We start from the raw sequence: 12492 nt of genomic DNA on the forward strand, positions 1-12492 counted from the left end.
CTACCCGCTGCTCGTGCTCTCTCTGTCTCAAATAAATAAATAAAATCTTTAAAAATATATAAAACAGAGGCACCTGGGTGGCTCAGTGGGTTAAGCCTCTGCCTTCGGCTTAGGTCATGATCTCAGGGTCCTGGGATGGAGCCCCACATCGGGTTCTCTGCTTAGCAGGGAGCCTGCTTCCTCCTCTCTCTCTGCCTGCCTCTCTGCCTACTTGTGATCTGTCAAATAAATAAATAAAATGTTTATATATATATATATATATGTATAAAATAGAATGTTCAGAAAAGGGTGAAATTATGATTCTCCCACTGCTGAAGAGATAATTATTCTGACACTTGTTCAAGAGGTAAGGAAGACTTTTTTTTAGTACTACTGTGCGTAGACTATCCCAACCGGAGAGAGGTTGAATTTGACTCTGAATACAGTCAGGACGTGGGAATATGTATGGCCAATGAGAGGAATGAGAGGGTCAGTAGATGGAAAATTACCTCAAGGATGAGGAGATTCTGGCTAACCTGACATAGCTGGATTCTTGCTGAAAGCGGCTAGTGGTCCAGGGATGAGGCTTATTCAAAAAGAAGCCTTAGCAGAGCCTGTCTAAAGTTTGGCCAAGGGGCATCTGGGTGGCTCAGTGGGTTAAAACCTCTGCCATCGGCTCAGGTCCGGTCATGATCCAGGTCCTGGGATCGAGCCCCGAATTGGGCTCTCTGCTCAGCATGACTCTGAGATCATAACCTGATCATAATGTTCTCCTTCTGCCTGCTTCTTCCTCTGCTTGTGCTCTCTCTCTGACAAATAAATAAATAAAATCTTTAACAACAACAACGAAAAATAAAGTTTGGCCAAGAACAGAATTTTTATCAATACCCAGATAAAAATGAACATGTAACTCATGCAGGAACTGACAGATATGTGTTCTAAAGAAAAGATTCACAGCAGCTATACTCTCAGTTTCAAAGAGGAAAAAAACACTTTATTGATATTATAAAAATCTAATAGAAACCGAAAAAAAAAAAAAAGAGAGAGGAAAATCTGAGTATAGATGAAGGCAACCATAAGCAGTAAAGGAGAGTAAGACAGACTTATCTCAAACCGGGTACTTAAGACATCCAACCTCCTGGTGAGGGTGGGGAGGGCGTGGCCCGTGGAGTCAGCCAGGCTGGAGTGCTGATGGAGAGGCCCCTCAGCGGGGACTCCCCGTAAGGGTCGTATTTGTAGGGCAAATGATGGGGTCTGAAATTAAGCATTTGTTTGCCTACGTGCAGTTTGGAGGGAGCTGCATTCCTGTGTTATCATGTCTTCACATATTCAAGGAGCCTGGGCTAGGTGTGTTTGCCTCCCCTCCCGGATTCCTTGGGGGACGGAGGGGGGGCAGCCCAGCCTGGAGATGGAGGGAATGCAAGGCAAATTTATAGCTCTTGTCGTCCAGACCAGAAGGGCCAGTTCTGAGCTGGAGGCCCACTAATGTCAATTAACCAGGCTCCTTGGGTCACTTATGTCTCGCAAACAACATTCCTTAGCGTGCCTGCAAACTTGTGGGTGGGGTGGCGGGTTTTGCAGGACAAATCCCAGAAACCTCTGTCTGTTCAATGCAATCCGATACGTAGTTTAAAGGAAATCTGAGGAACACATATTTACGGATCAGGGATGCAGAATTGAGCATGAACATGGAGGCAAAAACTGTTTTATGTTTTGTTTTACTTTGTTTATTGCACAATGTAGGGAGCAATTGAGCATTGAACCTCAATCCGTCCAGATCTGCATGTGGATCGGTTCCTTACAGAGTTGCAGAACTGCTCTCCGGGAAACAGAACCTCTTAAGGCAGATGGATGTGCTATAGAACGAGTCCTTCTGGTTCCCCATTAACCATCACTTCTGGGAAGTCTCTCTCAAGTGTCTACGTGTGAATGAGCTGCAATTTCTGGGCAATCATATTTATTTCACTATATTGTTTATATCCCTCCCTTTTGGAAGAACACGCTGTGAGTTATCCTAAGTTTCCTGGGTGTGAACATCTGTTTCTAAGAAACACAACGTGCTAAGGCAATAGTGGAAGCCACAGGATACACATATTGCAAACTAACGGAGCGTCCATTTTACTGTAATGTCAGGGAAAACACAATTTTACATTAAAGCAGACGCCGCCCTTTCCTCCTCACTCAGTGCATCATTTTTTATTAACTAACTAATCGTTTCTATCAAGGCCTGCGGGACATCATGGGGATACAATAATGCGCCAGAGCAGTCGAAACAATGTACCCTGAGCAAGAAACAATTCTTTTTTTTTTTTTTTTAAAGATTTTATTTATTTATTTGACAGAGAACACAAGTAGGCAGAGAGGCAGGCAGCGAGAGAGAGAGAGAAGCAGGCTCTGCACTGAGCAGAGAGCCCGATGCGGGGCTCGATCCCAGGGTCCTGGGATCATGACCTGGGCCGAAGGCAGAGGCTTTAACCCGCTGAGCCACCCAGGCGCCCAAGAAACAATTCTGATACACCGAACACCCCGGGAACGGGCTGGCCTGCGGTGACAGGTTTTGCGACGCGCCAGAAACTATCGCACTGGCCTCTGGGCCAGGCCGGGCCCTGCGAGAGTCCTGATTTGAGCTGCTGTCCTCCCAGTCGGAGGGGTGGGAAAGAGCATCCCGTCAGGAGCGGAGAGCGCCCGCGCCGGCTTCCCCCGCGGCCCAGCTCCACCCTGCCGCGCTCCCGCCTCCACCAGCTTCCCCGCGCCCCGCCCGCCCGGGAGGCTCCACCCAGGCCCCGCCCCGTGACGCGAGGCCCCGCCCCGTGACGTGAGGCCCCGCCCAGCGGCGCCCGCTTCCAAGATGGCGGTGACGATGCCTGCCAGGCTGTCGGGGTGGCGGTGACGACGGGAAACAGAAGAGCAGGTATGTGGGCTGGGGATGATGGGGTGAGAGGCCCGGGAGAAAGGTTCGGGCGACGGGGAGGGTGAGAAGTTCCGGGGGAAGTCTGGAGACCAGCTGGAGCAGGGAGGGGGTCCCAGGTGGAAATATGGACAGAGGCCGGTGGGCTCACATTGCAAATGCAAGAGGAGGCTGGGGTGGGCGGTTGGGGTGGGCGGTTGGGGTGCTCTGAAAGAACTGGGCTGTGACCCTCTGCAGAGTGCTGACCACGCCCCTTAGGTGAGCCAGCCCAGGTACCCCGAACGGGCTCTGCCCGGCCCTCCCACTCCCTCTCACTTTTAGCGGTAACCCTCCTCCCTACGCCCCGCTAGGACTGGGATAGGATGGAAAAGGTGGAGGACGCCACCCCCATCCTACTCCCCGTCGCGCTCCGGGGCTGTTTGCTTGCAGCTCCCAAGTGATCGAGCGCCCTGCACCTGCGGGGCTGGCTCCTCGGCACGTGAAGAACGGAAAGGAACCCGTTTCCTAGTCTGCCCTGGGTTCTCCTGAGGCCGTTCCACAATCCTGTCGTGACTGCCTTACCCCTTGGCAAAAATGTCTCCATTAGCAGTCCCGTCCCCAGTCCCCAAACAGGTTGGTCCTGTCAGGGTGGGGAATGGTTACGTACACGTAAACCTGACACTCAAGGGCAGCTGGGGGAGAGGCCAGGGACCTAGCATCTCTGGGTCCTCCCCTTTTCTTTCCAACCACTTTCCTTCACTTCCCCTGCTTGGGAAACCAGTTTCACCCTGATCTTGATCTCTGCCCCTCTGGGTGGGTGGTTATCCTTGACCACTTCTGTTCCAGCTAGTCTCAGGATCACTGTTGGAGTGCTGGATGGAGACTTGCTCTGTCCTCTGTGACATTTCCAATTTAGATAATGCCTCACATCTCTGCCCCCCCGGGACCCCCTGAAGTCCCCATGATCCCGAAGAAGACAGCTTGAACCTAGGTGAGTCCACCCCGCACCCCCCTCTAAAATTGGGAGAGAGGTTCTCCAGAGACTCCTTTGAAAAGGCCCTGAATGATGTAAGCATCCTTGGGGGTGGGGACCGAGAGTAGTTGGCCTGAGTGGTTCAGGGAGGAGGTGGAGGAGAGTGAGACTTGGGCTGGAAATGACAGGTGGTAGGTAGGGCTGCTGGTGGTTACATTCTGTTTCTTTTCCACGCATGACTGTACACCTGTGTGCTCCCTTCTGTGACTTCGATCTTTGCGTCTTTTCCTCTTTAACTCTTGGCACCACCTTGGTTCTTAACTGATGATCTCTGCTGGCTTGGTCTTCACCTGCCTGCCCCCAGAGTTCTCCTCTCTCCTTCCATAGACCTGAGCCCAGGATGTTGCGGAGGCTGCTGGAGCGGCCCTGCACACTGGCCCTGCTGGTGGGCTCCCAGCTGGCTGTCATGATGTACCTGTCACTGGGGGGCTTCCGAAGCCTCAGTGCCCTATTTGGCCGAGAGCAGGGGCCGACATTTGACTATTCTCATCCCCATGATGTCTACAGTAACCTCAGTCACCTGCCTGGGGCCCCTGTTGCCCCAGGGGCCCCTCCAGCTCCTCAAGGTCTACCCTACTGTCCAGAACGATCTCCTCTTTTAGGTGAGTGCAGAGGGAGGGGGAACGAAAGGGAAGGCCAGGGTGTGGGGACAGGGCTAGGGCGCAGGCGTGGGGCTTAGGACCCGGGTTAAGGTCACCAGAGGTGGGCAGAGGCTGAGATAAGCAGCCTCTAGATTTGGAGTTTAGATTGGGCTCCTGGGTTGAGCCACAGCTTTTCACTGCCCGGCCGTTCCTACGCTCTTCCTGCCTTGGGCCGGGGATTGCTTCCTTTGTAGATGGGCCGCTGTTTTGTTAGTTGGAAGTCCTGTGTTCTCGACCTTCTAACCTAGTGAGGCTGGAGTTATGGAACCCTAAAATAAGGCAGGCTAAGTGAAGAACCCGCACCTTTCAGACTTTGCAAAGCTGTCCCAGTGATGGGAAACTCACGGTGTATGTGATCTCGGTGTAAGCTGTTGGGAGAGCAGAGCCCAAGAACCAGACCACTGGGGCCAGCGGCGTTCCCAGGCCCTGGAGGTCCCTCTTTCCAACCGTTAACCTGGCCCTTTCCTCCCAACAGTGGGTCCTGTGTCCGTGTCCTTTAGCCCGGTGCCATCACTGGCAGAGATCGCGGAGAGGAACCCCCGGGTGGAACCGGGGGGCCGCTACCGCCCCGCGGGGTGTGAGCCCCGCTCCCGCACGGCCATCATCGTGCCGCACCGGGCCCGGGAGCACCACCTGCGCCTGCTGCTCTACCACCTGCACCCCTTCCTGCAGCGCCAGCAGCTCGCTTACGGCATCTACGTCATCCACCAGGTACCCCAGCCCCCCACCCCCACTTTCTGGTAAGGACTCTGTGAGGAAATGCCAGTCCGCTCTCAGATGGTGGGTCCCCGTGATCATTTTAAGAGGGTGAGACTGTTGAATGTGGGGAAGCACCTGGTCCTCCTCTGCCGGCTTGTCGGCCCCCGATTCCTCCTTCCTCTGCTCGGGGTACTCTGACTGTCCTGTACTCTCTGGGATTTTTCCTTGGTTGACTTGGGAATTGGACAGAGTTGGATTAAAATCAGTTCTGCTATTTGTCCCGTATGTGACCTTGAACAAGATTCTTAGACTCCCCTAGAGTCTAAGAATGAAAACCTATAGACCCCTGTTTTCCATGGCTGTGGTTGTTAGGTTTAAGTGCTAAACAGCCGCGCATGAGTAAACAGGCCATCCCGGTGCTCTGAAACGATTTGTTGGAGGAAGAATGACAGTTTGGCAGTTTGGCTTTCTCTTCACTGCCCTTCCCCTCTTCCCCCCTTCGATTCCCCTCCTCTCACTTGGGTACTTCTGCCCCCTCTCTTCCATGCTGCTACCTATAGACGTAGTCTGGTTCTTCTCCGTTACCTTCCAGGCTGGAAATGGAACATTTAACAGGGCCAAGCTGCTAAACGTTGGGGTGCGGGAAGCCCTACGTGATGAGGAGTGGGACTGCCTGTTCTTGCATGACGTGGACCTCCTGCCTGAGAACGACCACAATCTGTATGTGTGTGACCCCCGGGGACCCCGGCATGTTGCTGTTGCCATGAACAAGTTTGGATACAGGTAGAGGGCACGAGAGGGTGCCGGGAAGTAGGGACACCCACCCTCCATTGGAAGGAGGAGAGTGAAGGGGTTGTGGGGTAGGGATGTCTCCCCAAAAGACTCGTGGAACCCAAGGATCTTTCTCTCCCTAGCCTCCCGTACCCCCAGTACTTTGGAGGAGTCTCGGCGCTCACTCCTGACCAGTACCTGAAGATGAATGGCTTCCCCAATGAATACTGGGGCTGGGGCGGTGAGGATGACGACATTGCTACCAGGTCAGACTTCCTGCCACTGCTTCCCACCCCCAGGGGGGCCTGCATCCCTGTCCCCCGAGACCACCCCTGGCGCTCGCGCTTTCACACCAGCCTTTAGCTCCTTGGTCCTATTCCTCTCCCTTAGCTTTTCCTCTCTGCCCAGGTCGGGCTTTATCGTGCGGTTCCCCACTCTGTCACCCTTCCATCTCCTAGATCTGGTGAGTTCTGTTTCTGGGAGAGAGGAGAAGTTCAATGGGCTATAGTATCATGAGATTCCAGAGCTGGAATGGGGCCTAGAGACAAGTCAGTCCTGCCTTCTGCTAACGTAACTCCAGACCACTTCCTATGGGGCCGGGGAGGAGGGGCTCTGCTCCATGTCACCCAGAATCACTTTTTGGTTTTAAGTCTGTGCCATTGGCACGATGCCAGCTCATTTTTAGCATGTGAAACATTTTGACCTTCAGCCTCAGCTGACCCAGTTTCCTATCAGTGGAGTGAGAATTTGGGCTTGCTGTGTTGGACTCATGGCCTCCCCTCCCCCCTCGTGTCCTCCGGGATGACCTCTCTGAATTCTTGCCCTCTGTATGTGTGGAAAGGGCCCAGCGACTCCTAAATGGATGTGTTCTTTAAGCACGTGCCCAGGCCATCTCAGTTCTGCTTCTGTGTGTCAGAGGTGGGGTCCTGATGACTTGGTTCTGTTCTTTTCCTAACACTGAGGCCCGTGGTGCGGGGTGAGAAGTCGAGGCAGGGCAGCCGCTGTTCTAGGTGGGGATTGCTGAGCTTGGGGGTGTAACTCCTGGGCTAGTCCTGTCCTTTCCAACAAATGCCAGGGCGGTTTCTCGGAGCCACTGAGATAACAAGGCGGGCGGTACAGACCTACCTGCCAGGTGTTAAGAGGCCCCAAGGCGCCGAGACTTACTTGGCTGCATCCCGCCTTTACATTCTCCTGCCTTTCCTTCTGTTTGACTTTCTCTCTTCCAGTGTGTGGCCCTTTCCTTGCCTAGCTAGTGCTAGTTGTTGTACAGAACCCTGCTGCCGCCTCCTTGCTGGGCGGAGCAAACAGGTAGAGCCGCTTGCCTCCGCGCAGGGTCCTCCAAGGTGCCCCCACTTTCCCCGCAGGGTGCGCCTGGCTGGGATGAAGATCTCTCGCCCCCCCACGTCCGTGGGGCACTACAAGATGGTGAAGCATCGTGGTGATAAGGGCAACGAGGAGAACCCGCACAGGTAGGGGGGACAGCCTGGTTGCTGCTGCGGCTGCTCAGGGAGCTGCATCCCCAGGGAAGGCGCTGCATCCTGATGCTCCCTAGGTCCCTGGCTGTTTCTTTCTGGGCCTTAGTTCTCCAACCTCTGACCCTCAGATTTGACCTCCTGGTCCGTACCCAGAATTCCTGGACACAAGATGGGATGAACTCGCTGACATACCGATTGCTGGCTCGAGAGCTGGGTCCTCTCTATACCAACATCACAGCAGACATTGGAACGGACCCTCGGGGTCCCCGGACTCCCTCTGGTCCCCGTTACCCGCCTGGTTCCTCCCAGGCCTTCCGTCAAGAGATGCTGCAGCGCCGGCCCCCAGCCAGGCCCGGCCCTCCACCTACTGCCAACCACACAGCCCCCAACGGTTCACACTGACTCGTCCTGCCTGCCCACCTCAATCATGAAACCGAATCAGACGGGTTGTACTCTCCCCACCCTCAGGTCCTCACTGCTCTTGGAGGGATGCGGGGGACGCAACCCCAGGGCTGTGCTGGAGGCCGGGGCCTCTCCTCACTGCTGGACTGGAGCTGGGCTCCTTCAGACCTGGGGGTCCCTCTTTCTAGGGTCACCTGCCAGGGCTTATGACTGTGAATCCTTGGTGTCATGATTTTATGTGATGACTCCTGAGAGTCGCTGGCCCCTGGGTAAGAGCAGGGCTGGACCCCAAGTCCCTTCCTCTTCCACGGAGAGAAGAGTGATCTGGCTTTTCCCGGGACCTCTGTGAATATTTATTCTATTTATGGTTCCGAGGAAGTATGTTTGGTGAAGGAAGCCCCTCCCTGGGTACTTTCTGCCAGTGCTCGAGTAGCTTCCTCTTCTGGACCTGGCTCAGGGGGCTGGGATTTTGATATATTTTCTAATAAAGGACTTTGTCTTGCCTCTGCTCCTGCTTGCTGCCTCCCAGGCACCTCGTGCCTCCCCTTGCGACCTGCTCCTTCCCCTGCCACCGTATGCCCAGAGGTGACAGAACAACCAGATCCAGCCAAGCTCCAGCAACTTTTATTTTCGTGGGTAAAGAGGTGCCGCCAGCATGGCCAGGAGGAGGGGGGGATCAGCTGTTAGGTTCTGAGCCCAGGGCCCGGGCTGCTGCCTGGCGTCCGCTCTCTATACAGTCATTGACAGCAACCCCCTCATAGGAGGCTCCAGCCAGAGTCAGGGGCAGCCTCTGAGAAGCCAGGAACTGGGTCGCTGCCTCTGGAAGGAGAAGATGACGGGACTGTTAAGCACCGGGGGTCTGATTTCCTTGCCCTCCTCAGCACAGCCGCTTTCCCAACTCACCCAGTTTTTGCCAGTGGCCTAGTGTATACTGGGGGATGCAGTTCTGGGGAGAGAAGAGAGGATACAGGGACATTTTTGTTGCTGATGGCCAAGCTTGAGGAGATAGCAACAGATACACCGTCCCTGCCTTCAGTGGGAGCTGAGCGGCACTTCCTCGCTTACCTTGTGCAGGTGGACCAAGCAGTGACTCGGGGGCTCCCTCAGTCCTAACTGGGCGGCAGCTGCCTGCTGTGCCTGCTGCTGGAACAGCTCCTGAGATAAGACGGAGCCCCTGGCTTCCAGCGTCTGTAACCAGGACCCTCCCAGCATCACCTAGGGAGAGAATGTGGCACTGACCAGCCTGGCCTTACCTACTGGGCCCAGAGGAGCCCTCTGGAAACTCCTGCTAAGCAAATCTGCCACTGCTCACAGTCACTCGGAGGCCTGGGGGGCTCCCATCCTGCTCAGGAAAAGCAATGGAGTCATACACGATTCCCAGGACGCCTGGGTCTTCGGAGGATGGCACCAAATGTCCAAATCCCTGGAGGAAGGAAGAGACCCGGTCAGGAAGGAAGGTGCCCAGTGGCCCCACACGGCGGCTCTCGCTGGTCTGTGCCACGCGTACCTGCACAGGTAGACGAGCTCCTCGGTACTGGAGGTTCACCACAGCCACGGACACGGCAGTGATGGCACGCAGGGCACAGGCCAGAGGTGCGGCCTGGGCAGGGAGCAGCCCGCTGAGCACTAGGGGAGAGCAGCCAGAGGCCTGTTTCAGGAGGCGCGCCCGGCGGGCTCACCGATGCTCCCTGCGATCAGACGCTCACAGAGACGACCAGGTCAGGCACGGCGTGGTCCTGGTGGCCCAGGAAGCTACACTTAGCCACATTCTGGCTGGGGACAGGGGCGACCCCATTACCTGAAGCCGGAACAGCGCTAATCACGTGGTCTGCCTCCAGACTGCCATCCCCTAGGGACACCTGACAGGATGAAAAACGTGTGTAAGACACAGACATAATGGGAATTTTTTCTCAGATTCCCAGGCACCAAACTGGCAGGAGAGACTAAGTGCGCTCCAGGATGAAGTCAGCCCAGAGCCCGCACTGCTGTCACTCTAGGCAGTGGGCCACACAGAAGCCAGTGTGGCCCCTGAGATGTGCAGGGGAGCTGGGCTGTCCCTTCCCCTGTCTAAGCCGCTCTCCAACAGCACTCCTCCCCAGGCTTGGATCAAACAGGTCTTGGAGAAATGCCCACTAATAAGGCCTAAGACCCTAGGATAGCCCATGTTCATACAGGATCTAAGGCAAGAAAATGAGCAAGTCCTAACAACCCTGGCCATTTAGGCAAAGATGGAGACTTAAACACACACATTACACACCGGGGGGCTCTCCTACCTTCCAGCGCCCTTCTGCCTGGAGGCTGAGCCCACAGACAGGCTGGCCTTTGAGAACAGTGACGCCCCTACTAGTCAGTTGGGTGTAAAGGGCCTGGGGCAACGTCTCCAGCCCTCCCCGCAGTGACCACTGGCTCCAGCGCTCTGCTCGAGCCTGGCGAATGAGTGCCGAGTCTGGCTGGGGGCTCCGCCCTGCAGAGCAGGAGGGAAAGAAGGATCATTAAAACAGCATCCCTGGCCTCCAGTCCCTTACTCCGGTGGTCCTTAATATCGTCACCCCTTGAACCAACCCCCACTCACCTGCCCCCAGCAGCAGCCCCAGTAAAACGGAACGATGGGTTTGCTCAGCTTGGAAGAGACTGGGAAAGCAGGACCTGATGCTGAGCTCCCGGCTGTTGCCTGCAAACACTCCTCGGCAGAGACTGTCCATGGCTAGAGACGCCACCTTGAGGACGAGACTGGGATTGAGAGGCCAAGGAAGAGAAGCCACAGAGAGGACCTCCCACTGCCCCCCTGCAAAGTAGGGACTGGAGGTGGGACAGGACTGGGGGCGAGGAGGGGAGCAGTCCCACTATAACGGAAAAACAGGAGGGAAGTGGAGGCATTCACTCTCAGCGCTGAGTTCTGGGGACTACTGGGTGTGAAGAGAAGGAGAGAATATTCCCAAATGACACAGAAAGGTCTGTAGGTGGAAGGTCTGAGTAGGGGGCTCTGCTGCTGTTTAGCAGGGGAGGGATTTGGGGGCCTCTGGTGCGTGTTACCTCGGGTCCAAGGCGGCGCTGGGCAAAACTGTGCACAGTCTCATCAGGGTCTTTGCCCCTGGGCGTGGTCAACTCCTTCAGCCCAGCCCAAAACAGAGGTTTGGAGAAGGGAGGTGAAGGGCGGAAGAGCCCCCTGCACTGAGGAAGGCACAGTCATTTCCGCTCGTGTGGCTCCTCTTGCTGGGAGGGCTGACAGACTGGGAGGTGGGGAAGTGGAAGGGGTGAGAGGATGCGGCCAAGGTCGAGGGGCAGCAAGGGGGTGACAGCGTTACCTGAGGCCAGAGGGCAGCGCATGCAGGGCACCACCTACATACAGGAACCTGTTCTGGGCAGCTGGGTGGTCTCCCCGGACAGGCAACACTTCTGAGTCCAAGCCAAGCTCAGAAACCTGCTCTCCATACACCCTCAGGAAGAGGAGAAACTAAGGAAGGGACTGGCCCACCAGCACTTCCTCCCAAGTCTGTCCTCTGGTGACGGCCCCTCTGCAAGCCCTCCTGGGCATTCCATCGTCCTCTCACCAGGAGCAGGGTCCGGGCTCCCACGGCTCCCGCGGGCCGAATTCCTCGAGGTCCAAGTTCAAAGACAGCATCACCTGGCCCTCGGACCGAGCGGATCCAGCCTCCCAGACGCTCGCTGCCCTCCACCAGGACCACCTGGGGACGGGAGGGGGGAGACACGCCGCAAGGCCTATAGCCGCGGGGTGAAGGGTACGCAAGGGAAGACGTGGCGCCCTCCCTTCAGCCGGAAACGGGAAAAGAGTAGTAAAGGGGGTCCCTCTGGAGCGATGGGGCACTCACCTTGGGGGGACAGGGGGCCCGGCTCAGGTGGTAACTGGCGGCCAAGCCGCTGATGCCACCGCCTAGCACGACCACGGTCCGGCCCATTGGGAAGCCTAGGGGAGAGCGGCGATCGGACAGGTTGACCGGGGGGCACTCTGCTCTGCAGAAGCCCCCGCGCAGGTCCCACGTTCCACCCCTGCCACTCACCGCCTCGGGGGCAGCTACGGCGGAGCCGGCGGACGAGAAGGGGCCACTGAGGTCCCGCCCAGGGCCCAGGACTCACCCACGAGAGGCAGAGGCAACCGGAGAAAGAGGCCTCCGGGCCCTCGGCAGGCGCTCGCCGGGGAGGCGGATAAGGGCACCGCCCACGCTATCTGCGGGCGCAGGGCTCGGGGTGCCACGGGGCCCCCCCCCGGCCCGCGGGTCGGAGGCCGCCGCTCCGCCAGCCCCCTTCGGACCCTCGGACTTGGCGTCCGCTCCGCCCCGCGGTCCCCGAGATCCCCCGCCTCCGGATTGGTGGTCCCCAGGAGTCCCCGGATCGCGCCAGCCAATGAAAGCACAGAGCTGGCGGCGGCTCCTCCCACCCCGCGGAGGCCGGGAGCCACGCTTAACTGCTTCGGCGCCAGCCGGGGGAAGGCTCCCGGCCAGCCTCTGCCCGCCCCCAGGGCTGCGGCGGCGCGGGCTGGAGCCGGGTCCGCGGGCCCCGCCGCCGGCTTCCCAGGCCCGGGGAGGGTGACGGCCCTGGGGGAGGCCCCGCGAGCGCGGGGTGCAGGGAGAGCAGATAGAGTCCTGG

General features: G+C 57.2%; 2 protein-coding genes across 13 annotated transcripts; one reads left to right on the forward strand and one right to left on the reverse strand.

Annotated features, from left to right (window-relative positions):
- The first annotated feature begins 2781 nt into the window (after positions 1-2781).
- B4GALT3 (beta-1,4-galactosyltransferase 3) lies at positions 2782-8395 on the forward strand. 9 transcript variants are annotated; one of them, XM_059413472.1, is made up of 9 exons: positions 2782-2890; positions 3317-3499; positions 3713-3857; positions 4204-4501; positions 5016-5251; positions 5832-6022; positions 6154-6276; positions 7375-7479; positions 7614-8395. In XM_059413472.1, the coding sequence occupies exons 4-9, from the start codon at positions 4240-4242 to the stop codon at positions 7885-7887; spliced, it is 1191 nt and encodes a 396-aa protein (XP_059269455.1). In that variant the 5' UTR covers positions 2782-2890; positions 3317-3499; positions 3713-3857; positions 4204-4239; the 3' UTR covers positions 7888-8395. The 9 variants fall into 9 exon arrangements, with proteins under 9 accessions (XP_059269455.1, XP_059269449.1, XP_059269452.1 ...); XM_059413466.1 differs by having other exon boundaries at positions 4227-4501; XM_059413469.1 differs by having other exon boundaries at positions 3717-3857; positions 4227-4501.
- Positions 8396-8489: 94 nt separating this feature from the next.
- PPOX (protoporphyrinogen oxidase) lies at positions 8490-12208 on the reverse strand. Of its 4 annotated transcripts, none has more exons than XM_059413461.1 (13): positions 11983-12208; positions 11718-11812; positions 11439-11573; positions 11193-11341; positions 10921-11053; positions 10460-10604; positions 10161-10351; positions 9686-9746; positions 9395-9513; positions 9200-9310; positions 8953-9102; positions 8791-8833; positions 8490-8706 (listed from the first exon to the last, which is right to left on the reverse strand). In XM_059413461.1, the coding sequence occupies exons 2-13, from the start codon at positions 11802-11804 to the stop codon at positions 8564-8566; spliced, it is 1467 nt and encodes a 488-aa protein (XP_059269444.1). In that variant the 5' UTR covers positions 11805-11812; positions 11983-12208; the 3' UTR covers positions 8490-8563. The 4 variants fall into 4 exon arrangements, with proteins under 4 accessions (XP_059269444.1, XP_059269445.1, XP_059269448.1 ...); XM_059413462.1 differs by having other exon boundaries at positions 11193-11308; positions 11983-12207; XM_059413465.1 differs by having other exon boundaries at positions 11907-12013.
- Between the last annotated feature and the right edge of the window lie 284 nt (positions 12209-12492).

This window comes from Mustela nigripes, chromosome 10, assembly GCF_022355385.1.
Source record: "Mustela nigripes isolate SB6536 chromosome 10, MUSNIG.SB6536, whole genome shotgun sequence".
Classification (NCBI taxonomy): domain Eukaryota; kingdom Metazoa; phylum Chordata; class Mammalia; order Carnivora; family Mustelidae; genus Mustela; species Mustela nigripes.